Below are 25,445 nucleotides of genomic sequence, written 5' to 3'. Positions count from 1 at the left end.
AAATCTCCTTTCCTCCGAGCCCCCCCCCCCAGTCTCTGCTCCTCCGCACACCTCCTAGTCTCCAGTCCTCTGTGCCCCCCGAGTCACCTCTCCTCCGCGCACCCTGAGTCTCCGCTCCCCTGCACACCTCCGAGTCGCTTCTGCTCCGCACCCCCCGAGTCTCTGATCCTCCACGCCCCCGAACTTCCGCTCCTCCCGAGTCTCCGCACACCTCGGTCGCACTTGCACTACATGGAGCCTCCGCTCTCTGGGTCAGGACTAGTGGCGGTTGTCAGCCATCTGTCGTCCTGACCCCAGGCCGCCGTGCAGGGCTTGTGCGGAGGCTTCATCCCCCGGCTGCGGAGGAGAAGGGACATTGTTTGTAAACTCTCCCTGAGCGAGAGGGGAGAGGGGAGAATGGGCGGTAATGACGGGGGAGGGGAGCGCGAACAGCCCGGGGCTGCACTATAAAGCCCAGGGACCCGCGGTGTGCGCACACTGACAGAGCGCAGTGCCCGGAGTAGTCGGGTCGCACCGGAGGAGGGCGCTGTGCGGCAGGTAGGGGAGTGCATGGAGTCCAGGGATGGAGCTACAGCAGCCGGAGCCCGGAGAGCCTTCATAGGGCGCCCTGCTACGTGACTGTCACCTAGGACTGCGCCCCCCGAGCTGCACAGCGGCCCCCGCACTGGAGCTGGTGGATTGCGGTACTGCACACCTGTGCACACTTGGGGAGTCGTGTTCTGGGGTGCAGCCCATGTGGATTGTGGATCTCCGCTGCCTCACACAAGTCCTGCCCGCCGCCTCCGCCCTCTCCTGAAGCTTTCCCTGGGGCTTTGTTCCTTCCTGTCCCGCAGTGGCTCCCAAGTGCTGCTGCTGCTGCTGCGGTGGTGGTGGCGGCGGTGCTGGCGGCGGCTCCTCCACCCAGCCGGCCCCCCTGGACCCGGAGAGTGGGGGTGCAGCCGGCCCAAGCGAGCGGGCACTGAAAGCTGGACGCATCAAGAGGATGGTGCGGCTGGCGGCGGAGCTCCTGCTGCTGCTGGGACTTGTGCTGCTCACCCTGCACATCACTGTGCTGCGAGGGAGTCCGGCCAGCCCGGCCAATGCCAGCAGCCAGCTCCAGGTGAGTCTGCGCCCGGGAAAGGGATGGATGAGGCCACCTGCGGCTCCAGCCCTGGGTGCAGTGTGAACAGGGACTGGTGGAAGGAGCAACAGCGCTGAGCGGCCGCAGGATGAGAAGGACTGTGAGTGATGGATGTGTCAGCAAGGGCAGATCAGGTATACAGTGTATAGGGCAGGTACGCTGTGTGTGTCTACCGCTGTAGGGCAGGTACGCTGTGTGTGTGTGTCTACCGCTGTAGGGCAGGTACGCTGTGTGTGTGTGTCTACCGCTGTAGGGCAGGTACGCTGTGTGTGTGTGTCTACCGCTGTAGGGCAGGTACGCTGTGTGTGTGTGTCTACCGCTGTAGGGCAGGTACGCTGTGTGTGTGTGTGTGTCTACCGCTGTAGGGCAGGTACGCTGTGTGTGTGTGTGTGTCTACCGCTGTAGGGCAGGTACGCTGTGTGTGTGTGTGTCTACCGCTGTAGGGCAGGTACGCTGTGTGTGTCTACCGCTGTAGGGCAGGTACGCTGTGTGTGTGTGTGTCTACCGCTGTAGGGCAGGTACGCTGTGTGTGTCTACCGCTGTAGGGCAGGTACGCTGTGTGTGTCTACCGCTGTAGGGCAGGTACGCTGTGTGTGTCTACCGCTGTAGGGCAGGTACGCTGTGTGTGTCTACCGCTGTAGGGCAGGTACGCTGTGTGTGTGTGTCTACCGCTGTAGGGCAGGTACGCTGTGTGTGTGTGTGTCTACCGCTGTAGGGCAGGTACGCTGTGTGTGTGTGTGTCTACCGCTGTAGGGCAGGTACGCTGTGTGTGTGTGTGTGTCTACCGCTGTAGGGCAGGTACGCTGTGTGTGTGTGTGTGTCTACCGCTGTAGGGCAGGTACGCTGTGTGTGTGTGTGTGTGTCTACCGCTGTAGGGCAGGTACGCTGTGTGTGTGTGTGTGTCTACCGCTGTAGGGCAGGTACGCTGTGTGTGTGTGTGTGTGTGTGTCTACCGCTGTAGGGCAGGCACGCTGTGTGTGTGTGTGTGTGTGTCTACCGCTGTAGGGCAGGCACGCTGTGTGTGTGTGTGTGTGTGTGTGTGTGTGTGTGTGTGTCTAGAGCCGTAGGGCAGGTACGCTGTGTGTGTCAGGTGTGATGTATCTGTAGGTGACATCTCTATATCTATACTCAGCCAATGTTCTTTTGTATGAGAGACCGGATTGATGTTAATCAGTGTTTTCTGTCCAGTTTTACCATTTATCATGACATCTGTTTTGCAAAAAGTTCTAAGCTTTTCCTACCCATATGTGATCAGTTTTTCCTTTTTTTTTTTTTTTTTTTTTCTTAATTTATAATATTTCTGCAGACAATCTGATTGCAAAAAATAACAGACCCGTGAACATGCCTAGATACTATGAGTACGTGTTCTGTCTGTGGCACATGACCCCTAAGTACGATAATCGCGGTAACTCTTTCCATCTTCCCCTATTTGGGCTCCGTTCACATCTGTGTTGGAGGCTGTCGCAGATCTGGCCAGAAAAGCCTCTCACTGTATCCAGTAAAAGAACAGACACGGTGACCTGACCCTGCTTGCCCCTGTTACAGACAGTAGGGTCCGTCTCCCGCTGTCGATGTCTTACGTGACTGATCCGACGCTGCAATGTTAACTGATCTGTTTCTGTGATGGAACCCAAAAAACGGAAATAACATCAGACGTGAACGCAGCCATGAAACTAATACTCAGGTACTGAAAACAATTGCATGTTTTTACAGTGGAGGAATGCAGATAGTTGTCGGCCTCGACCATTACAATGTTTGTGACTATTGCTGACATCTGGCCTGTTCTCTCTCCGTGTATGATCTAATGATCACTCCCAACCAGTCGGACAGTCTTCCATCACCCCAACTCTCATCAGGCTTCGGGAGCGTCCCAATGTGTGGAATAGAAGCTTTTCTTGGGTAGGGGGGATCCAGCCATAGACGGGCAGCTGAGCGCTTTTTGGGCTTGATCTGGTTGAGGTTTGGTTTTTGTGTAGATGTGATTTATCCAGGGCTGTGGAGTCGGTAAGCCAAACCTGCGACTCCGACTCCTCAATTTCCCTTACTCCGACTCCAACTCCGACTCCGACTCCCACACATATTGCTTATATTTAAGTGAAAAATTTATTGTAGTACAATGTGAACCTCAGACATTTAATCATTTTTATGATCCAATAATCAAGATATTTAGATAGAACAGAATATATATTGGTGTACTACCCGGTTTTCATTCTTTTTGGTACAGATACGATATGGATAGACAGATATGGATAAATGGATGGATAGAGCAGATTTATAATCTGCTTTTGCTATTGAAAACATTATCTATGAGCTCAAAAACCTTTCAGGTGATGCGGTTTTTTAAAAAGCTGATCTGCTTTTGCAACTGAAAAACATATCCTCACAAAACACAAGAAAAACGCTGTGTGTGAATGTAGCCTTAGATCAGGAATATAACAGCCATTTATAGGACATTTCATAACTTTCCCAAACTCCTATGAAAAAATATTCAGCACATCCTGCATTGAATTACTGTACCCAATTTATTATATATTTTAGGAGTCGGTCCATTTTATACCGACTCCGACTCCACAGCCCTGGATTTATCAGCAGACTGGTCTATTGTCCTGTGTTCTGATCGTTACTTTGCTGTATGTTCCGGTGTCACTGACCACACGTGAGATGATTTTGGAGGATTCAGCTTTGGTGATCAGTACCTTGCAATTGGTGTAAATGTGCACAAATGCCAATATGAGACAGAAGGGATCAATACTAGGACTCTCATGTCCTACCAGACGTGTAGCAGAGCTGATTCTGGAGGACATCCATGCTCTATGATCTAGGTTCAGGCTTATGTGAGGCTACATTGGTGTTCCCTTGGTAAACCCTTTAGTTTCAGACCCAAAATCAATTGTAACTTTTCTCATTAAGTGTTAGTACTGTTAGGCAGAGTGATAATATTTGTGATCTTTTATTTTATCACATTTTACAATCAATATCTGTTTGTTTGTTTTTTTTTGTTTTTTTTACATTGTACAACCCTATCAAACATTGGACTTCAAATGTTGACATTGAATTCGTGTCATTTCTTCCAGAACACGATCCTAAAAAGTGTAATCTAAAATCCCGAGATGACACTACTTGTGGCAAGATGAGAACGTCAGTGCCACGTCCAGGAGAAACACTGTAGATGTTGGTAACACGGGATAAAGAACCCAATCTGGACAAAATTACTTAGGCTGTAGCCCATCAGCTTGACGTTGAAGTGATGCCAGTCCTGTCAGCTCCAGTCTCAGATTTCTAATATCCTCTGTAAGGGAATGTGTGTTTGTGTGTTTTTTTTTTTTTTTTTTGTGAAGCAGTTACTAACCATAGAGCACTGGTTTAGGTCATCAGGTATGGGTTTGTTCCCCCCCCCCCCCCCCCTCCATTTAGGATGAAAACATACTGAAGCAATTGTAGCAAGGAAGTTGGAAGGCGCACGGTGGGGTTCTGCTACTACTGTGCGCTCATCTTAAACTTCGGCCAACAGTGTCACTGACTTAGGAAGTACAATGATCTATTAATATTTAAAATCCTGTGTTAATAATCTTTGAGAATAATATATATGTCTCCAATCTGTTACCTGGTCTAGTACCTTTACATCTGTGCTCTGACTGTAATGTGCATGTCTGCTGGAAGATGTTTGGAGACCCTTTTCCACTGTTCTGACTGTTTTGGAAACCCACTTCCACTTTTCTGACTGTTGGGAGATATTTAGAGACCCTCTTCAATCGTTATCTGGATTTGCCTGACCGATGCCCAATTCATTCTCTATAGGGCTGAACACGGCACCATGTAGAATCTCCCGGGAGATGTTTAGTGACCCTGTTCATTATTATTTTTTTGGTTATTAGGCTGCCTTTTAAGGCTCCCTGATAGCTGCATTGCTGTTTTCACACTGCTGAGCAAACTGCTTTTTTCAAAGCAATCCAAACTTTATTGTTTTGTCCTAGTGAGTTACTGAGCGTTCATTTTTTCACACACCGTACAGCGGTGTACGCTCCTCACACAGTACCGTGTACCGGCTGTTATCATGGCCAAATTGAAGCTATCTACGTGTGCGACTCTGTAAGGGAAAAGTCGAGGAGTTTGTCCGTTCTTACAGACCTACACTCTAGGGCGATTCCAATTCTGCCCAATTCTATATACACCTTGTAGTTAGTCATACAGTAGGCAATTTCTGCCTGTCACAATTCGGTGTAATCTATACTGGGCCTGAGACAATAGTTCAGCGTCCTCCAATCTACATTGAGATTCAAATTCTCACCAATACTCTATAGACCCTTTACCTTGTTTTACAGTACCATATAGCTGTTATTTTGGGTACCTTTTTAAAAAAAATGAAGTATGGTGGAAGTGGGCGGGGGTTGCCAGCTGGTCCTGATGGTGGTGCTTCTGCTGGTTGTGGCAAAAGCACAATAGCACCTAAGGCAGGACGTGGCGAGCCGGCATCATTGTCTGGCTCCACAAGGCCTCGTAGGCTCCCTTTTCTGGGAGTAGGTAAACCGCTTTTAAAGCTGGAGCTTCAGGAACAAGTTTTGGCTTACATTGCTGACACAGCCTCCAGCTCTATCGCCTCCTCTTCTGAAGTTTCAAAAAAATAAAAGCACTGCGTCGTCGGTGGAGGCTCCTGGTCAGGAACAACACCTTTCCTTGTGTCCTTCACCCCTACCAAAAGTGAAGTGTTATGATTGAGTCACCGTAGGAGGCAAAAACAGAAATGCTAGCTAAGTTCAGAAAACCAGAGAAGTTGGCAGCTATCGGATTGCAGACCCCTGAACCTATCAACACAACTAGCAGTAGCCGTGGGGGGTTCCTACGATGCCCTAGACCCCCTCGATCACAGCCGGAGAATTAAATAGGCCGAAAGAAAGAAGGGAAATCTAAACTGCCCCAGAGCAGACCCCAAAGCAATAGGCAGCCCCCAACATATAATGACGGTGAAGCAAGATGAAAACACTAACATAGACAGAAAGATAGACTGAGCAAAGAGGGGCCCAAGCTAACTAGATAGAAAAGGACAGGAAGGCTGCTGTCTGCAATCCGTGAAAAACCCTATGAAAATAAGAGCCAACAGACTGACAGTGAAAAAGGCCCTGAAGACGCTAGGCTTCAAAAAAGCTATGTCAGTACTCAGGAATATACTGAAGTCAGAGCTACAGGCAAAAGGAGATTCAGCTCACCCCAGCAGGGAATGGCAGAATACTGAAAAGCAAGGAAAACAAAACAAAAAAGCTAACAGCCAAAACAGAAAACTTAGCTTTAGGGGAGCAGGAATCAGACTGGTGTCCTAGAAGTCCACAGAGAAATCACCCACAGGGCAGAAGGGCGTCGGCAGCCTTATATCCAGTCCGTGACTCCACTCAGCCAGTCATCCTCATTAGACTCAGGTGCCTGATAATCAGGCTCATTACCTTCCTTTACCAGAATAGGGAGTTCACCAGACCCCAGTGACGAAGGGGAAAATGAACTCACAACAGTGAAGGATGCGGCAGGCCACACTACAGATTACTCCACGGAGCTCTTTTCTCATACCATGCCAGGGTTATCAAGTCAAATCGTGAATTCCCCAGTCCAAGATGAATCTGACATGGAGTGCACTGATGCACAGCCACTGCTAGATTTATCTGCTGGTACACTCGCTCTGAGCACTACATTGTCCTCGCAGTGTACTGAGCCAGAATCTGACCCTGATGAAACTCAGGTGCCCCTTCCCGCATACTATACCACCATACAGGGTGACACAGAGGAAGGTGCACATGACATTAAAGAGGAGGTGATGGATGACCCAGTTGTTGACCTAGATTGGCATCCATTGGGGGAAGAGGGTGCCGCTGCCAATAGCTCAGAAGAGGAGGAGGAGCATCTGCAGCAGGCATCGACATCGCAACAGCTGTTATCTGGCAGGCCCGGAGCAGTCCAAAAACGGGTTACAAAAAGCAAGAGTTGCAGGACAGCTTGGCCAGACGGTCAAAATAGCACAGCGTGCAAGTCCTCAAAATGTCTTCCATAGTAGGAAGAGTGCAGTGTGGCACTTTTTGAACAAAATCCTAATGATCAGGCAAAGGTAATCTGAGAAGTGCGCAAAGACCTTTAGCCGAGGGAAAAATCTGAGAAATTTGAATACCAGTTGCATGCTTAGACATTTAACCACCATGCACTTGCAAGCGTGGACGGACTACCAAACCTCACGTACCACATGTGCAACAGCTCCCAAAGAAGGTAGTCAGCAACGCTACATTGTTTCCCCCACTGTAAGTCCACCGTATAGCACACCACCAGCAGCAAATGTTGAGGTGTTGTCGCAAGGCCAAAGCAGTCAAGGAATCACAATGTTATGTCAACGAAAGACTGAATCTAGGCCGTCAGAACACCAACTCCATCACCATCATCAACCCTCTCTGTCTGCCATGTCCACCGCTAGTTCCACCATATGCAGCTCTCAAGTCCAGCTCACCTTACCAGAGACTGAGTAGGACAAGAAAGTACTCATCCGCGTACACTGGGTTTGAACGCCCACATTGCCAAACTAATCTCGTTAGAGATGATGCCCTACCGGTTGGTTGAAAGCGCAGCTTTCCGCGAACTCATGGCCTACGCAGTCGCCACTTTTCTCGCAAAGCCATCCCAGTCCTCCACCTTCATGTGAAAGACCGCATTGTCCATGCACTCAAGCAATCAGTGAGTGGAAAGGTGCACCTCACAACTGATGCATGGCCAGGGCCGTTATGTGTCCATCACTGCGCACTGGGCTAATGTGGTGGATGCAGGGTCCACAGGGGACAGCGGTGGTGGGACAGTGCTGCCTAGCCCACGGTATAGGAAACAGTTGGCTGTAGGCGTTCGACCCTCCTCCAGAAGCGAAAGCTCATCCACAGAGCGCAGTCGCACGAGCACTCCATCCGCAGCTGCCAGTGTTGCACACGAGGTGTCCTCCTATCGATCAGCTAGTGGAAAGCGCCAGCAGGCTGTGTTGCAGATGATGTGTTTGGGCGACAGACACACCGCGGAGGTACTGGATGACTACTTTCAGCAACAAACTGAGTCATGGCTGGGCAGTTTACATCTTGAGGCAGGCAAGGTAGTTGGTGATAACGGCCGGAATTTTGTGGCAGCCATAGCCATTTCAAAACTCAGACACATACCTTCCTTGGCTCACGCCTTGAACCTGGTGGTGCAGTGCTTCCTCAGTAATTATCCAGAGTTAACAGGCCTGCTCCATAAGGTTCGAAGACTGTGCTCGCACATCCGCCGATCGCCGGTACACTTCAGTCGTATGCAGAAGCTGCAGCGATTAATCGCTCCACATTCCCAAGCACCGCCTAATTATCAACATTGCAACAAGGTGGAACTCCACCCTGCACATGGTTGAGCGGATGTGCGAACAGAGGCAGGCCGTAATGCATTTGTGGGAGGATACACGGGCAGGCACTTTGAGGGCAGACATGGAGTTGACAGGTGTACAGAGGTCTTTCAGCTTCGACCACTGCAAAGTCCTTTAGTGTTTTGAGGAATGCACACGGCTGGTAAGCGCAGACGACGCCATCATAAGCATCCCACTTAGGAGTCTGCTCATGCAAAAAATTGACTCCCATTAAGGAGCAGGCGTCTGCAGCCAAGGTAGATGAGGAGGAGGGAAGCCTGGATGACAGTCAGCCATTGTCTGCTCCGGGGACCTCTCCTGGACGAGGTGGAGGAGGAGGATGATGGGGATGATTTTTTTAGGGGAGGATGATGCTTCTCGTGGGGCAAGAGAAAATGTTGGCGTGGCAAGGTCTGGTACAGGGTTTGTGCGTGACAGGAGGGATTTGGATTTGCCAGAAAGTGCTCCTCCACCCAGCACTCGCAGTCCATCATTGACACCGGGAACATTGGCCCACATGTCAGATTATGCCTTGCAGATCCTAAAAAGGATTGCCAAAATGATGAACGATGACGTCTACTGGTTGGCCAGCATCCTGGATCCACGCTATAAAGGCAAATTCCAAAACATAATGCCACAGGAGAACCATGACCTAATATTGGCTAACAAACAAGCAACTCTGGTAAACCGGTTGGTTGAGGCATTCCCAGCACACCGCAGCGGTGATGGTTCTTACACGAGCCGTAGGGGCCGGGGGCAGCTTGGAAGAGGTGTTCGTGGTGCACACATCAGAAGTGGCGTTGGAGACAGGGGTTTTATGACCATGTTGTGGACTGATTTTTTTTCCAAGTCCCGCTCACACGACTGGTAATACTGCATCGATAGAAAGTGACAGGAGACAGCACTTGTCAAGTATGGTTACAAACTACTTCTCGTCCCATATCGATGTTCTCCCGCACAAGTCATTCCCATTTGACTATTGGGCTGCTAAACTGGACACCTGGCCTGAATTGGCACAATATGCCTTACAGAAGCTCGCTTGCCCAGCTGCAAGTGTGCCATCGGAAAGAGTCTTCAGTGCAGCTGGATCAATCCTGACAGAAAAAAGGACCCGACTGTCGACCCAAAATGTGGATGATCTAACCTTCATTAAAATGAACCATGCATGGGTTTCCAAGGATTTTGTCCCACCTTCCCCTGATGACACCTAGGTTGACAGAAAAATGACTTGCTTTGGTCCTCCTCTTCCTCGCACTTGCCAAATTTCGCCTTTTTGCAGCAGCTGAATGTCCAACATCAACATATGCCATTTTGTAAACCTCCCTAACTGGGCTGCTTCCCCCGCCCCCTCATGGCCGGGGTCACCACCTAGCGCACCCAACCGTGCGTGTGCCGTTGCCCTGGACAGGTGGGTGGGCCGACTCTTGGGCGCGGGCACTGGCACAGGGTCCCTCATAGTGCAATCAAGTGTCTCTGACGGTGGGGGTGCACACCTGCCGTCAGACACACCGCCGTACTATGAGGGGCCCAGTGCCAGTACCGACACCCACGAGTTTGCCCCCCTTGCTTGGGCAGGGCCACAGCATTTGCAATGTTTACCTCTCCCTGCTCCTTCGTTGTGTAGTCTGGGATGTCAAATGCTTCACTGGGACTGCCACTACAAATTTGGTGACCTGATAGATGATGGTTAAGACGTAGCTATGCCCTGTCCCACTGGCCGGGCTCTAGCTTCAGATGCTCAATGGCTTCCATTTCTTATGGACCTCGACTCACAATGACATGCAGTGGTGGTTTATCATCAGCTTTCACAGTTTTCCTACTCACAGACGTGTGACATTCCGGCGCACATTTTTAAATGTGCCCTCTCATGCCAATCCCATAGAATCGCCTGTGGCTTCTGTCTTTTGCACTCCAAAGTTGCGTGACAGATCATGATGGGCAGTGAGCAACATGTTTACATCTCTCCCTGTGATTAAAATTTGATGGAGATGAGTAACGCTGATGGGATCAACGGTACTGCGATACAGTAACACTTTCTTCACAAAGTTATGTTTTCGCTGTCTCCACACACAAATTAATTGAGGGTCAGCATCGCCTCAGAGAATTGTGATGGCAGTTTTTCCCGTGATTGTTAATTCCTAGATTTCTGCAATCACTAGACTTTGTCAGTAATTGTATGCATCTCATTTCCTATGTCGGAGAGGCTGGACTGTCTTACTGAGACAAATATATATGAAGATTTAAAAATACCACCAAAAGTGTATACTGGTGTACGCTTCAAAAACATTCCCTTTTTTCTACTTTTTAGATTGTTGTCTAATCCATACTGAGAACACGGAGATGTTAAATGTTTAAACTATGCTATATATATAACTGCTATCCAGTGATAATGTACCATTTCTCACCTTTTGTCCAATCACAGCTAATCCATACTGGGCCTAAGACCATCTGAGCCTGTCTCATGATCTATAGACATAGGTTTTTAATGTGTAAACTATGCTACATATATACGTGTTATCCGGTGAAACTGTACACTTTATCAACTTTCTACAATGTTGTCAAATCCATATTGGGCCTGAGAACGGCTGCCGAGCTGTTAAGCTACAGCACCTGTGGTTTGGACACGTAACTTTTTCATTTTGTCAGGAATGCCGGTTAGGCCTAATTCCGTAATTGCGGTTGACCTGCACTTTCTGGGAAATCATCGTTCGCGGGGAATAATTGGAATCCCAGATCCCCCATCGCTAACGGTGTTCAGCGGGTTATCAGCACCTGTAAGCGACAAAAGCTGGTCCTTTGAGTGTATCGCGCATGCAGCCCCGGACATGTAAGGGCATGATAGACCTGTTATTGCTCGATCACGCGTGCCAGAGCCTCGCGTATCCCTCTAGTAAGCTTGACGCGTATCGCGGGGGCATGCCAGAGCCTCGGTCGTTAACGGAATAAAGCTGAGAAATCGCTAGCACAGCTACAAACCGACATACCACACCACACACAAACGACACAGCTTGCAATCTGTCCATCTTTTCTGTAGCTTGTATGGTTGTGGTTTCCCGGGTGGAGTCCAATTAAGCCACAGGCTCCACCCCTGGTGGTGCCCTTTTGGACATTCCTTTAAGGTTCAGCTTTGCAATCATACAGCCCCCGGAAACTAAACACTTTGCCTTCATGGACGCAGTTTGGAGGTTCGTGGGAATAACGCCGCCTCATCGGCAGTTGCCATAATTTATTGGTGGGCAGTCCGACGGTATCGTGTTCGATTTCAGAATTTTTTTACATTTTTATTCCAGCCTTTCTTGACTTCATAAGGGCATGACAAGCCTATATCTGTGTCTCTTCCACCTCCTCCTTTTACTCTTCCACCTCTCTTCTAAATGTAGTTGCCCTTTTCCATATGTTTTTTCTTCTGAGCATTTTGTCTGCTTTGGGACACCTTTTTTAAAGGTGTTTTGTAATTGTTTTCTTTATGTTTGTATGTGTTTGCCTGCCATTGTTTTGAATGGGGTTCGACGGTGTTCTTCGAACATTCGACGAACTTGCCTCCTGTGCGACGAACCAAAACACTAGCGGGGTGGCTCAACACTACTCCTGATATATCGAAGTACATTGTTAATGTTTAAACTATGCTATATATCTGGTATCCGGTGATACTGTACCCTTTCTGCCAGGAAGTCCTCCTCCAACCAACACTCTAATTATTGACATCTGGAACATTGTCCCACATGTGTGATTATTTATTGCGGATCTTCTTGTTATATTGTGTTGTGATCCATCCTGAGCCTGTGAGTGTCTATGACCGGGGTCACACTGGCGAGGAATACGGCCGAGTGAGAGGCTCTAAAAGCACGCATTAGACACGGACCAATGATTCTCTATGGGGTCCCTCGCACCAGCCGTATATTTCTCATCCGTATTCTACAGTCCGTGCCAATCGCAGCATGCTGCGATTGTCAGCGTACTACGCCAATGCAAGTCTATGGGTGCGCAAAAAATACGGATTACACACGGACCACACATGTGATTTGCGAGAAATACGCACCCGGTGTCTTCTAGCAAAGCCGGCAATTCAGTGCGCTATACAGTAAACTCACACTGACAGGTTTAATAAAGAAACGAAAGAATAGATATATACACACATATACACACATATGCATTCTATGTATTCTATCTATTCTTTTGTTTGTTAGAAACCCAGGCATAGGGCTCCATTATATGTCCACTTTGCAAGGCGGCGAGAAAATCTCGCCATACGGATGCTTAGATGCGCAAAATACGCGACCACACCTTGATTACGGATGACATACGGAGCACTGTTTAGGGGTCATTCATCCGTATTACGCATGTAAAATACTGACCGTATTTTGCGTCGGTTAGTGTGACCCCGGCCTATGGGTTACTCCTGCAATTTAGATGTACATTTAAAAATTACCCCAACACTGTATACAGCTCTACGCTTGGGATACATTACCCATTTACTGCTTGTTATATTCTGGTCTAATCCAAACTGACCAAGTGAGTTATTTTCTGACTGTGGAAATAAATACTGAAATTGACAACAATGACACCTACACTGTGTACAGCTGTATTCTTGAGATCCATTACCGTTTTACAGCTTTTTAGATTGTGTTGTAATCCAATACTGAGAGTGTCTGTGTGCCTCCTCAAATATCTACGGAGAGATTTAGAATGTTTAAACTATACTATACAGTATATGCCTGCTATCTGATGATACTGTACACGTTGTCTAATTTTTATATTCTTGTCTAATCCATACTGAGCCTGTGAGCGTCTGTGTGACTGATGGAATATATAGGGAGATTGACAATTATCCTTTTGAATAGAGCTGTACGCGTCTGATACAGTGCCATATATCTGTTATTTTGGGTCTATTTTGTGCTAAATTTGGAAGTTTGGTGGAAGAGGACATGGGCGTGGGGGGACCAGCTGGTGCTGATGGTGGTGGTGCATCTGCTGGTAGTGGCAAAAGCACAATAGCAGCTAAGGCAGGAGGTGTTGAGCCTGCATCATGGACTGGCTCCGGAACGCTACCTTTTCTAGGAGTAGGTTAACCATTTTTAAAGCCGGAGCATGAGGAACTGGTTTGGGCTTACATTGCCGAAACAGACTCCAGCAAATATGCCCTCCTCTTCTGAAGTTTCAAAAAATGCAAGCACTGAGTCAAGTGCTGGCTCCTGGTCAGGGAGAACCCCTTTCCTTGTGTCCTTCACCTCCACCAAAAGTGAATGATGCAGCAGGCCACACTTCACATTAGTCCATGTAGCTCTTTCTATCATACCATGCCTGGGTTATCAAGTCAAATAGTGAATTCCCAAGTCCAAGATGAATACGACATGGAGTGTGGGTGGCCAGCCAGGGCAGTGGGGTTAATTGGTACCAGGCCGGTGTCTCACAGGGATGTGTCGCGGTGGTGGTGACCCGTTCCGTGGCCCTGGGCGTCCTTGCAAAGGGGTGAACTGCGTTTATAGGTGAATGATACATGACGCCTCCTGTCGTTTCTGATTAGATTGACCAGCGCTGCAGTGTCGCTTCTTTGGGACAGATGTTGTGGTGCAGCTAAGATGTAGAAGCCCTGCACAGGTAGGGCCGTAGTCGCAGGGCAGATGAAAGAGTTGGTAGATGGTGTGCAGTGCAGGATGTAGCAGAGCCGTGCGCCAGGCGCAGGAGAAAGATGACAGACACAGTCATGCAGTTCATTTACCTGTACTTGGTAAGTGCTGTCCAGGACCCAGAGTACAGATGGAGAAGGAGTTGGTCAGCCTGAAAGCCAATTTGGAATTCTCTCTCTGCAGATAGGTAGTGTGGCCTCCGTTCTAGCGCTTATCTGAGGTATTCGCAGTGCCGAGTTCAATGAAGTTCCCCCTGTTGACTTTTTTGGAACTTTCTCGTATGGCAGGCAGCCGTAGCCTTTTCCTTCTGGCTCCCACACGTCGATGATGGGGCCTCCGAGCCTTAATTTGGTACAGAGCATTTACAACTGCTGCTTCCTCCGGTTTCGGCTGCAGGAACGTCCGTATCCCTACAAACTCGGAGACCGGAATCCGGACCATGCGCTCCAGCTAGGAGTGAGCCTTAACTCTGCTCATCCTCCAGCTCCCCTTCTCACGTCCACACACTTCCCCTTCCCTGCACAGAGTGCCCTAACTTACCTCCTCCCAACCACAGAGAGCAGCTCCTCAGCAGTCAGGTTCAGAGGTTTCCCTGCTGGCCTGGAGTGGGAAATGTGTTGTGTGTTTGTTTAACTGCTAGAGAGATCCTTCGTTGCTCTCAAGCATGACATCACACTCCCTAGGAGGAAGGTAATAAAGTAATGCCACTGTGGCGACCGTACTCCTGGGGGCGCCACAAGTGCACTGATACCCAGCCACTGCTAGATGATTCTGCTGGTACACTGACCCAGACCACTATATTCCCCTCACACTCTACACAGCCAGAATGTGACCCTGAGGAAACTCGTTCCCCTTCCCGCATACTATACCACCTTACAAGGTGACAAAGAGGAAGGTGCAGATGAAAGTGCAGGTTCCTTGAGCAGGTGGGGGGCATACTCATGGGCCATGGCACAGGGCCCCTCATAGTACGCAAAAGTGTCTGCCGGTGGGAGGGGAGGGGAGGGGAGGGGAGGGCCCACCCGCCGTCAGACACACCGCCGTACTATGAGGGGCCCTGAGCCAGTGCCATCGCCAACGAGTGGGCCCCCCTGCTTGCTCCGGATCACAGCACTTGCAACGTTGAAAGACTTACCTCTCCCTGCTCCACCGCCATGACGTCTTCCACGTGTCCTGACAGTGATATTCTGATCAGAGAGTGCAATGACATCACGTCTGTACGCCCTCTGCCTAAACAGCCAAGTGCAGTGAGATGGAAGATGGGGATGACGAGGAGTCCAGACTAATACAGGGATTCCCTAGCGAATTGACTTATTTGTTTTCAATGTTGGGACAGCAATTTTTGGGGAACACTATACTCTGGAGAATGATATATGGGGCCCACCATACAGTGGAGCATTCCAAAGGTGGACATCAGACACTGGAGCAGCATTTACAGGGCCCATTATACACTGGAGCATTAGAAATGGGGCCCATTATATATGGAGCATTATTTGGGCCCATAAGACAGTGGAGCTTCATCCATGGGGACCAACATATACTGTAGCATTATGTGGAGCTCATCATATACTGTTTCAAACATTATATGGGACCAGTGATTCTGTATGGAGAAATATATGGGCCTCATTACTCTGTATATATAGCGCACTATGCGGTGGCCATAATACTGTATTGAGTAATATACTGTCCGTTTTTGGAGCTATTGGAGAATTTAAAATGGATATCAGTCATGAGATGTAAGAAGTGAAGTATTTTTCATTGTACTATACCGCTATTTCTCTACCGTATCGGAGCATCATGAGTTGTGGTATGTGTTAAAGGGGCGCTCTTTGGCCCAGGGCACATGAAAACCTGGAGCCAGCCCTACCCCTCCACAACTTAAGCCAAATAACCCCCAGTTTTCAGTGCGTAACTATTATTATGAATTAAGGTTGACAAGCTTCATTAATAAAAATTGATGTTTTTGCCATTCAAATGGGCACTGTAGGTGTGTTTAATGTCCTCCACTCCCTGCTGACTTTGCTTCCCCATTGACTTGCACTGGGTTTCGTGTTTCAGTCGGCCTTTGACTTTTCACGATAATCAGCCGATTTCGTTCGACCCGACTTTTGAGAAAGTCTGGTTTCATGAAACCCAACTCGACCCGAAAAAAGGCAAAGTCACTCAACTCTAACTGGAAGTAGTAAAGCTCTTAAGAGACCATAAGCCTTTAATTTAAAGTGATTCATAGGGTTCAAGCAACAATGTACTGGTATCCAACATCAAGATGGGAGTTGTTGTGGTGTGTGGGTTTTTTTTTTTTATATATAGAGGTAGAAGACCCCCCTAATGCAAGTGTGTGTGTGTGTGTGTGTGTGTGTGTGTGTGTGTGTGTGTGTGTGTGTGTGTATATGTATGTGTGTATATGTATATACAGTGGGGGAAAAAAAGTATTTAGTCAGTCAGCAATAGTGCAAGTTCCACCACTTAAAAAGATGAGAGGCGTCTGTAATTTACATCATAGGTAGACCTCAACTATGGGAGACAAACTGAGAAAAAAAAATCCAGAAAATCGCATTGTCTGTTTTTTTTTCATTTTATTTGCATATTATGGTGGAAAATAAGTATTTGGTCAGAAACAAGCAATCAAGATTTCTGGCTCTCACAGACCTGTAACTTCTTCTTTAAGAGTCTCCTCTTTCCTCCACTCATTACCTGTAGTAATGGCACCTGTTTAAACTTGTTATCAGTATAAAAAGACACCTGTGCACACCCTCAAACAGTCTGACTCCAAACTCCACTATGGTGAAGACCAAAGAGCTGTCAAAGGACACCAGAAACAAAATTGTAGCCCTGCACCAGGCTGGGAAGACTGAATCTGCAATAGCCAACCAGCTTGGAGTGAAGAAATCAACTGTGGGAGCAATAATTAGAAAATGGAAGACATACAAGACCACTGATAATCCCCCTCGATATGGTGCTCCACGCAAAATCCCACCCCATGGGGTCAGAATGATCACAAGAACGGTGAGCAAAAATCCCAGAACCACGTGGGGGGACCTAGTGAATGAACTGCAGAGAGCTGGGACCAATGTAACAAGGCCTACCATAAGTAACACACTACGCCACCATGGACTCAGATCCTGCAGTGCCAGACGTGTCCCACTGCTTAAGCCTGTACATGTCCGGGCCCGTCTGAAGTTTGCTAGAGAGCATTTGGATGATCCAGAGGAGTTTTGGGAGAATGTCCTATGGTCTGATGAAACCAAACTGGAACTGTTTGGTAGAAACACAACTTGTCGTGTTTGGAGGAAAAAGAATACTGAGTTGCATCCATCAAACACCATACCTACTGTAAAGCATGGTGGTGGAAACATCATGCTTTGGGGCTGTTTCTCTGCAAAGGGGCCAGGACGACTGATCCGGGTACATGAAAGAATGAATGGGGCCATGTATCGTGAGATTTTGAGTGCAAACCTCCTTCCATCAGCAAGGGCATTGAAGATGAAACATGGTTGGGTCTTTCAACATGACAATGATCCAAAGCACACCGCCAGGGCAATGAAGGAGTGGCTTCGTAAGAAGCATTTCAAGGTCCTGGAGTGGCCTAGCAAGTCTCCAGATCTCAACCCTATAGAAAACCTTTGGAGGGAGTTGAAAGTCCGTGTTGCCAAGCGAAAAGCCAAAAACATCACTGCTCTAGAGGAGATCTGCATGGAGGAATGGGCCAACATACCAACAACAGTGTGTGGCAACCTTGTGAAGACTTACAGAAAACGTTTGACCTCTGTCATTGCCAACAAAGGATATATCACAAAGTATTGAGATGAAATTTTGTTTCTGACCAAATACTTATTTTCCACCATAATATGCAAATAAAATGAAAAAAAAAACAGACAATGTGATTTTCTGGATTTTTTTTTTTTCAGTTTGTCTCCCATAGTTGAGGTCTACCTATGATGTAAATTACAGACGCCTCTCATCTTTTTAAGTGGTGGAACTTGCACTATTGCTGACTGACTAAATACTTTTTTTTTCCCCACTGTATGTATGTATGTATGTGTGTGTGTGTGTGTGTATATATATATATATATATATATATATATATATATATATATATATATATATATATATATAATATGTCCTAAAGCGCCATATCCTGGATCTAATTCTATGTCCCAAGTAAGAAATTTCTCTTTTTAGTTGCCTCTAAGGCTATGTGCACACGGTGCGGATTCTGCTGCGTTTCCGCAGCGGTTTTGGCCCTGCGGAAACGCAGCATTTCCGCAGACCAAGTACAGTACAATGAAACCCTATGGGTTTTCAAAAACGCTGTGCTGACGGTGCATTTTTTCCGTGCGTTTTTGCTGCGGTTTACAAACCGCAGCATCGTCAATTGTTTGGGCGGTTTCCGTAGCGGTTTCACACCTTTAACATAGGTGTGAAACCGCAGGTCACTTTACCTGCGGTTCTGCGTGGAAAAAAACGCAGGTGAATATGCAGCGTGTGCACATAGCATAAAAGCATAACCTGGCCATCTAGGGCACCATGCTGGGGTATGTGCACACTTCTTTCTGGCAACTTCGTTCTGAAACTCTCCTAACGAGCAAAAGATTGAACATGTGCATTTCTATGTAGAAAGTAGCTGCTGTTCATGTGTTCAGTCTTCTGATCGTCTTTAAACCACTTCAGGTTTCAAAATCTACATGGGAGGGGGGAGTGACCTGACCATTTTTATGATGCCTAAGGAAGATGCCACAAGCTAAAAGTCTAAAAGGAGCCCAAACAGACAGATGGAAGGCGCCAGGCGTCTCCTGAAGGGTTTTAAAAATACCAGGATTTCATGAAGGGAGTTCTGCTTTTTAAAAAAAAAAAAAAAAAACTTGGTAGGTTCGCCCAAGTTTGACATCTTATGCACAATATCCTAGGAATGCCATGCTGGGTGAGTATGATCGGTGGCTTGTCGAAGTCTCATTCAGAATAATCCAAAGCAAGGTGAAAAGCTAATGATCGGGAGTAAGATTGTCCTTGGTGCCGTATGTCGAAAGTTTCAGCATATAAACTATAAGAATTTTGCTTAAAAAAAAAAAAATAATCCATTGCCTGTTCTGAAGTCCATGTTTGTGTTGATCAAGGTGACTCCACCATCTTGACCATTTTATGCAGTAGATCAGACCACATTAAGATCATCAAATGAATCCCCCCTCGAGAAGCGTGAATGCATCTCCTGGTGTGTATACTGTATCGATCACTCCAATACACCCTGACATTCAGAATAACTTCTACTTAAAAATCCTCCCTTTAGTCGTGAATGGTTTAAATTATCCTCTTCAATGTAACAGGATTTGAAAGCTTCGCATTGTAATTCTATCTCCTCGGGTCCTTTTCAAGTAAACTATTTTGGTTGAAGCAGCTGTATAACTATAAACTGTAATGATAACAGATATTAGCATGACCATATTTATTATGTATAGATAATCCCATATCGGCTTTAAGGATCTTGTGTAATCAGATGTTGGTCCTGCACGGAATAGACAGAATCGTTGTGTAATTTCATGTTCCATCGTAAACAATTTTCTGCTATGAGATCAGATTTATTTTTTATTTTTTCTTCTTTTGGTCCAATCTCTGCCTAAATGCAGCAGCCTCCTTCGGTGCTGATGGGCAGAGTCAAGGTATTTCATTCCCTTTATTTTAGGGATACTAAACTTTTATGGCTGTAATCTATCTCAGGTTCGTTTGTGCAGTGCTGATTATGAAATTATAGCTTTGTTTTTTGTTTTTTTTTAAGTTTTTACATGGGGTTTTGGACCCCATAATGGAGCAAAATGCCCAGGAGCCGAACCTGTGCACTGCGTGATGATGAAATCATGTAATAAAGCCTGACATCCATATATTTAGCCTTGTGGTGTTTTCATTCTAGTATGGCAATGAATCGCCAGAGGGTATCTTGACCCCTTAGGTGTGTGGGTGTTTTTTGTTTTTTTTTTAGCATCAGTTATTGCCCTCGACTGATCCAGGAGGCTGTCAAAAAATGTTACTTGCATTTTGGTCGCCTGACCGGTACCCATCTTCATCATCGGTTGTCTCTGAAATGTAAACCATTTGGCCAGACACAACCGGTATATGGGAATTCAGCCTTAATGGGGGTTATCTGGTGAAGAACAAGATATCACCTATTCATAGAATAGTTGATAACTTTATGGCTCAATGGCGGGGTCTGACTACTGGGACATGGCAGAACGGGTCTCTTTTACCTCTGTTAGGATGGCGCGACTTGCAGCTCCGTTTTGTACCTAGTATACAGTGCCATCTTCTGCTGATGGGTTAGTCCCAGCAGTTGGACCCCACGATACATTAGCTATCGCCTATCCTATTGATGGGTGATATTTTGTTTTTGACTGTCCTCCTATTGTAAGATCCTAAAATGTCATGGAGTAGTCAATTTAATGCCAGAATAAAAAAAAAAAAACCTGGCCAGCAGCAGCTTCACCTACCGTAGCTCTTTACATAAAGCCCTATTAAGGCTTGGAACAACGCAAAGAGACCCTTACAAGCATTGGCTCTGGCAGATATGTCCTGTCACTGTTTGTTTTCTAATTCATTTGTTAATAAATTAACAAATCTTCTGTTTTACTGAGTGTGCCTCCCTATCAATCAGTTGATGTACAGTTGTGCTCAAAAATTTACATACCCCGGCAAAACTTTTGCTTTCTTGGCCTTTGTTTCAGAGAATATAAATGATAACACCAAAACTTTCTCCACTCATGGTTTATGTTTGGGTGAAACAATTTATTATCAAACTACTGTGTTTTGTGCTAGTTGTGGATGAGGTTCTTTATTTTCTCAGATGGTAAAGCTGCCCACTCCTCTTGGCAATGATATTGAGGTCAGGAGACTGAGATGGCCACTCCATAATGTTCACTTTGTTCTGCTGTAACGGGTCGAGTTGGCCTTGTGTTTTGGATCGTTACATGTTGGTACGTCCCATGCGCAGCTTCCAGGCTGATGATTGCAAATTTGCCTCCGGTGTTTGCTGATAATGCGCTGCATTCATCTTTCCTTCAACTTTGACCAAGTTTTCTGTACCTTTTTTAGCTCACACATCCTCAAAACATCAGCGATCGACTTCCATGTTTTACAGTAGGAATGGTGTTCCTTTCATCATAGGCCTTGTTGACCTCTCTCAAAATTTAGATTTTATGGTTGTGGCAGAGCAGGGGAGAATGGATGACAGCCGGCTTCAGCACCAGCCGCTGGGGGACAGCGGCTTACTGTAGCGCTACTTCGCCGGCGGCCGTCCGTGTGGTCTTGATGCGGCACGTAGTAGACACATGGACACTGATATCTCCGGCGCTGTTTTTTCCGGTACCGGAAATATCAGGACGTGTGAAACCGGCCTAATTGTGAGGCATGTAAGGTTTTTACAAAATCTTATTTTACTGGACTCTTGGAAATATTTTTTTTCTTCAGAGGTCCACAAAAACTTTACTGTTCAGAACCAACCATCTGAACATGGCCTGCTACAATCAAATTATCGGTTTTGGAAATGTGCTATGAAAATTTTGGTGTGAAGCCTAAAGTTGCCATAAGAGACATTTATGACTTGTTAATGGGGTCTATAATAAATGTCTGGGGGCCTAAACAGATTGGGGGGGGGGGGCTATTGAGTTCTGTAGGAGATCAGAAAATCTTGACTTATCCAGCTCTATGTAATTATAGACTTCAGTTACAAGTCACCAAGCATGCACAGCCTCTTCTGCCTTCTCCTTTTTCAGGTTTGCTTGTCCCTTGAGCATAAGTTCATGAGATATTCTGTAGCGCGATCAAAAAGTGGACCGTTTACGTAAGATCGTTGTTTGGATTTTATTTTGTACAAATGGAATGCGAAACTTCTCCATCTAAACCATTATTTTGCTTTATGTGCTTCATATGGATATATCCAACATTTTGGTGGAAAAACACTGGGTTATACACATGCAAGACTCTGGACTACTGTGAGTCTCTTGTGTAGTGGACATTCTTCACAAGAATCTGTGTAGTTGGCATAATGGTAATAAGGCTCTATTCATCTGTCTTTATTTTCCATTGTTTGGCTCCACCATTATTTATGTTTTGCTTATATAGCGCTATCTTATTCCACAGTGCGTTATATACTTTATATTCGCTGTCCCAAATGGGGCTCAAAATCTAAATTCCTTATCAGCATGTCTTGGAGTGTGAGAGGAACCCAGATGAAACACGGGAAGAACATACAAACTCCTTGCAGATGTTGTCCTTGGTGGGATTTGAACTCGGTGCTGGAAGGATGCAGTGCTAACCACTGAGCCACCATACTGTACCATAGAACTGAACAACGAAAGTGACAGTGCGGGATACATCTCCCGATGGACACCAGAAGCACCTGATGCACCCTCTTGAATATAATAGTCCATCAATAAGGAGCCTCAAATGCCAATTTGAACAGTGCCTAATATTATCACATAACACAACTGAAGTTACTGTTAAAGGGATCCTTGAAGAGGTTGTTTCATCTTAACTGGTTGTATTTGTAAAAACAAGCAGCTTTGCGATTTACCGTATCTAGTAGTAAAAATCCTTTGTTTTCAAGAGTCAGTATCTCCGCGAGTTGCCTAAATGAGGAGCACGCACTGCTTTATGAATCTATGCTTTAGAGTCTGCTTGCACTATTGAAAAGCAGGCCGGATTGTGGCATCAACCAGCCTAAGTCTCCCCTGCGCTTCACCCATGTAGTATAAGCGAGGGTGCCTGGAAGAGAGCTCGGGGTCAGACCAATGACCCCTGCCGCCTGTCCAATCTGTCAATCTTCAGAACACCGCCCCTTACAAAGGAAGAAACCCAGTGCTGCTCTTCTGAAAAGTGTCACGTTGGTGCATGTGGACCCCCACTGCCTAACTAAGCGATTACCTGGTTATTCATTAGAACTGCTGAAGCTGAGATTAGGCTTGTCCTGTAGGTAGCCACCAGGGCAGTGCTTGCTACTGCAGCAGCTGCCCCAGGGGTCAGGGATACAGGTATGGACTCGGAGTGTCAGGCAGGACAGGATCACTAGCATGGATACTGATGCCGGTTCAGACAGAACGGGTTCAGGTTTGGACATAATGGCTGGTTCAGACAAGATGGGTTGAGGATCACTGGACAGGTACTTGTACAGGATCCCAAAGCGGGTACAGTAACAGGAACCTGATAACGGACCAGGACCTTTGAGACACACTAGTTGCTGTTTCTGGATTTTTTGCATCATTAAGGTTTGGTACATGCCTCTGGGAGCCTTGCACCTGGACTCTCTTTTGTATTTTTGTGCTGCTCTATTTCTTGTCTTCAATTTGAGACACACTAGGTACTGAATTGCTCGGGCACCTCCCTACAAGGGAGGGTGCCTGAAACATCTAATGACTCCCAGCTATGGGTTGGGGACACTTGTGGGGAGTGTGTGTGCCCTAAACACGTTGCCGGGAGTCCTGTGCAACATTTTTACGCCCTGGGAGCAGGAGACGTCGCTGAGCGGCCGTGGTGGGGAGCATGTTGGTGTACCTGCCGTGGGGGGGGGGGGGGGGGAAGACTCGGGGATGCTGGCATTACAAAAAGCAGATGAGAGTGTGTTTTTTCCATGGTACATGACGGCACCACGAGAGAGGGGATCCGCCCTACGAGGACAGGAAACCTTCAAGATAAAAGGGCGGCTCCTCTCTGCGCATCAGTTGGTTTCCTGTCCTCGACGGGGAACCCTCAAGATGAAAGTCTCTTTGAAGATTCCGAAGAAGAGGATGCCTGGGTCGGGTGATTAATGGCAGGCATGGGTCTGCTACACCCGACGCCGGGTACCGGTAGTCGCCTCGGGGGCCATATATGCCTATGTCCCCCCTGAGCGAAGGCATGGCCACAGCCGGTAGGGCAGATGCCCAGGTGAAGCGGGTACCTTGGTGGATGGACCCTCCAAGATGTCAGAGGTCCAGGGAGGCCACTGGTAGTGTTCCCTCCCTGTTGACATACAGTGGCCATGCAGCCCAGGAGACACATCGGTGCCCGGGCAGAGAGCTCCTCGGAGGCCAGACTGTGTACCCTCCCTGTTGAACACCGGACCCCGCAGCCCGAGATCTGTAACTCTACAAACAGAGAATAGCGAGGCATGAGGTATACCTGCAAGTCAGGAAGGGGTCCACCGTGCAGGTAAAGGGTGTCTGGGGGTCCCGAAATACAAGCGCTCACCCGGCCCGGGTTCGTATGGCCGCACCGGGAGGCGCGCGCGCCTGGGAGCGCGCATAATGGCCGATGACCCAGAAGTGGTTGCGGCGACCCGGAAGTAGAGCGGCGCGCACAGCACCGCGGGGCCTGGGTGAAGAGAATGTGTGCACGGTCCCGGGGGGGCGCAGGGGCATGAGGCACGCACGCACGCGTCCACACAGCAAGCGCGGCAGGTGCGAGACCAGTTCTAAAAAAAAAAAAAAAAGTGCCATTTAAGATCGCCAGAAAAGGCGAGCGGGCGTCACAGCACCAATTTTGAGTGGAAGTGACTGCTTGCAGCCATAAGCAGCATAATGGAGAGCCCTTCGCCAGAGCATGTGCAACCACGCCAGGAGGCAAAAGAGAGGCGGTCGTGCTCAGAGGAGAAAGCAAAGACACGCTGCAGCAGTAGTGTGAGCCACTCGGGCAGCGCACGGGCGGGTCGTCACCGCAGGAAAGAGGGGTCCATAGTCTCATTGGGAGACAGTGAAAGGACCAGCCAACCTCCAGATCCGGTACCCGTTCTATGAAGCGTCCGAGTGGTGAGTGAACTCCGAGAAAGTCCAGTAATCTAATGTCTGTTCTTTCTCTTTTCTCCTCTTTCCCTCTCCTCCTCCTCCTCTTATATACATTGGCGGGGTGGAGTATAGGAGGTCCCTAAGAAATGTAGAGGAAAATCAAAAAATAAAGAATGTGCCTTATGTAAAAGTCCCGTAGAAGCAGCCTGGAACAAAAAGTTATGCCAGGAGTGCATTAACAAGACCATAGCAGAGGAAACGCCCTCATTTTCGGATAGTCTGAGGACCATAATTCAGACAGAAGTTTCCAAATCAGTAAGAGCATTACAAGCTGTAGATACAGTGAGGAAAACTAGGAGATCAAGCCCCTCAGGGGTCTCTCAACAAGACTCTACAGGGTCAGAGGACGACTCAAATAAGTCACAGTATTCAGGAAGTAGCTCGGATGGGGAAGATACGTTTCCAGTAGAATCTACGGATGAACTCATTAAAGCAGTTAGATCTACCATGGGGCTAGTAGAAGAGCGGACAAAAAAGACAGCCCAAGATCTCATGTTCAGTGGACTGCAAAA

General features: G+C 47.4%; 1 protein-coding gene across 2 annotated transcripts in view; it reads left to right on the top strand.

The window, feature by feature from the left end:
* Positions 1 to 465: 465 nt before the first annotated feature.
* The window catches only part of ISM1 (isthmin 1), an 86,467-nt gene continuing 61,487 nt past the window's right edge, over positions 466 to 25,445 (top strand). Inside the window, exons 1-2 of one of the 2 annotated variants that reach the window (XM_073553820.1) lie at positions 2,464 to 2,804; positions 4,195 to 4,411. Coding sequence is in view for 1 of the 2 variants with exons in the window: in XM_073553819.1 (XP_073409920.1) it covers positions 983 to 1,099 (117 nt within the window). In the remaining variant the exon portion in view is untranslated. Of the gene's footprint in view, positions 1,100 to 2,463; positions 2,805 to 4,194; positions 4,412 to 25,445 lie in introns of those variants that run through there. The other variant, XM_073553819.1, reaches the window with a different exon arrangement.

Source organism: Dendrobates tinctorius, unplaced genomic scaffold (genome assembly GCF_039654945.1).
Source record: "Dendrobates tinctorius isolate UK_male_01 unplaced genomic scaffold, ASM3965494v1 ptg000203l, whole genome shotgun sequence".
NCBI lineage: Eukaryota > Metazoa > Chordata > Amphibia > Anura > Dendrobatidae > Dendrobates > Dendrobates tinctorius.
Note: the sequence above shows the minus strand (reverse complement) of the source record. Positions and strands in the feature narration are given on the sequence as shown.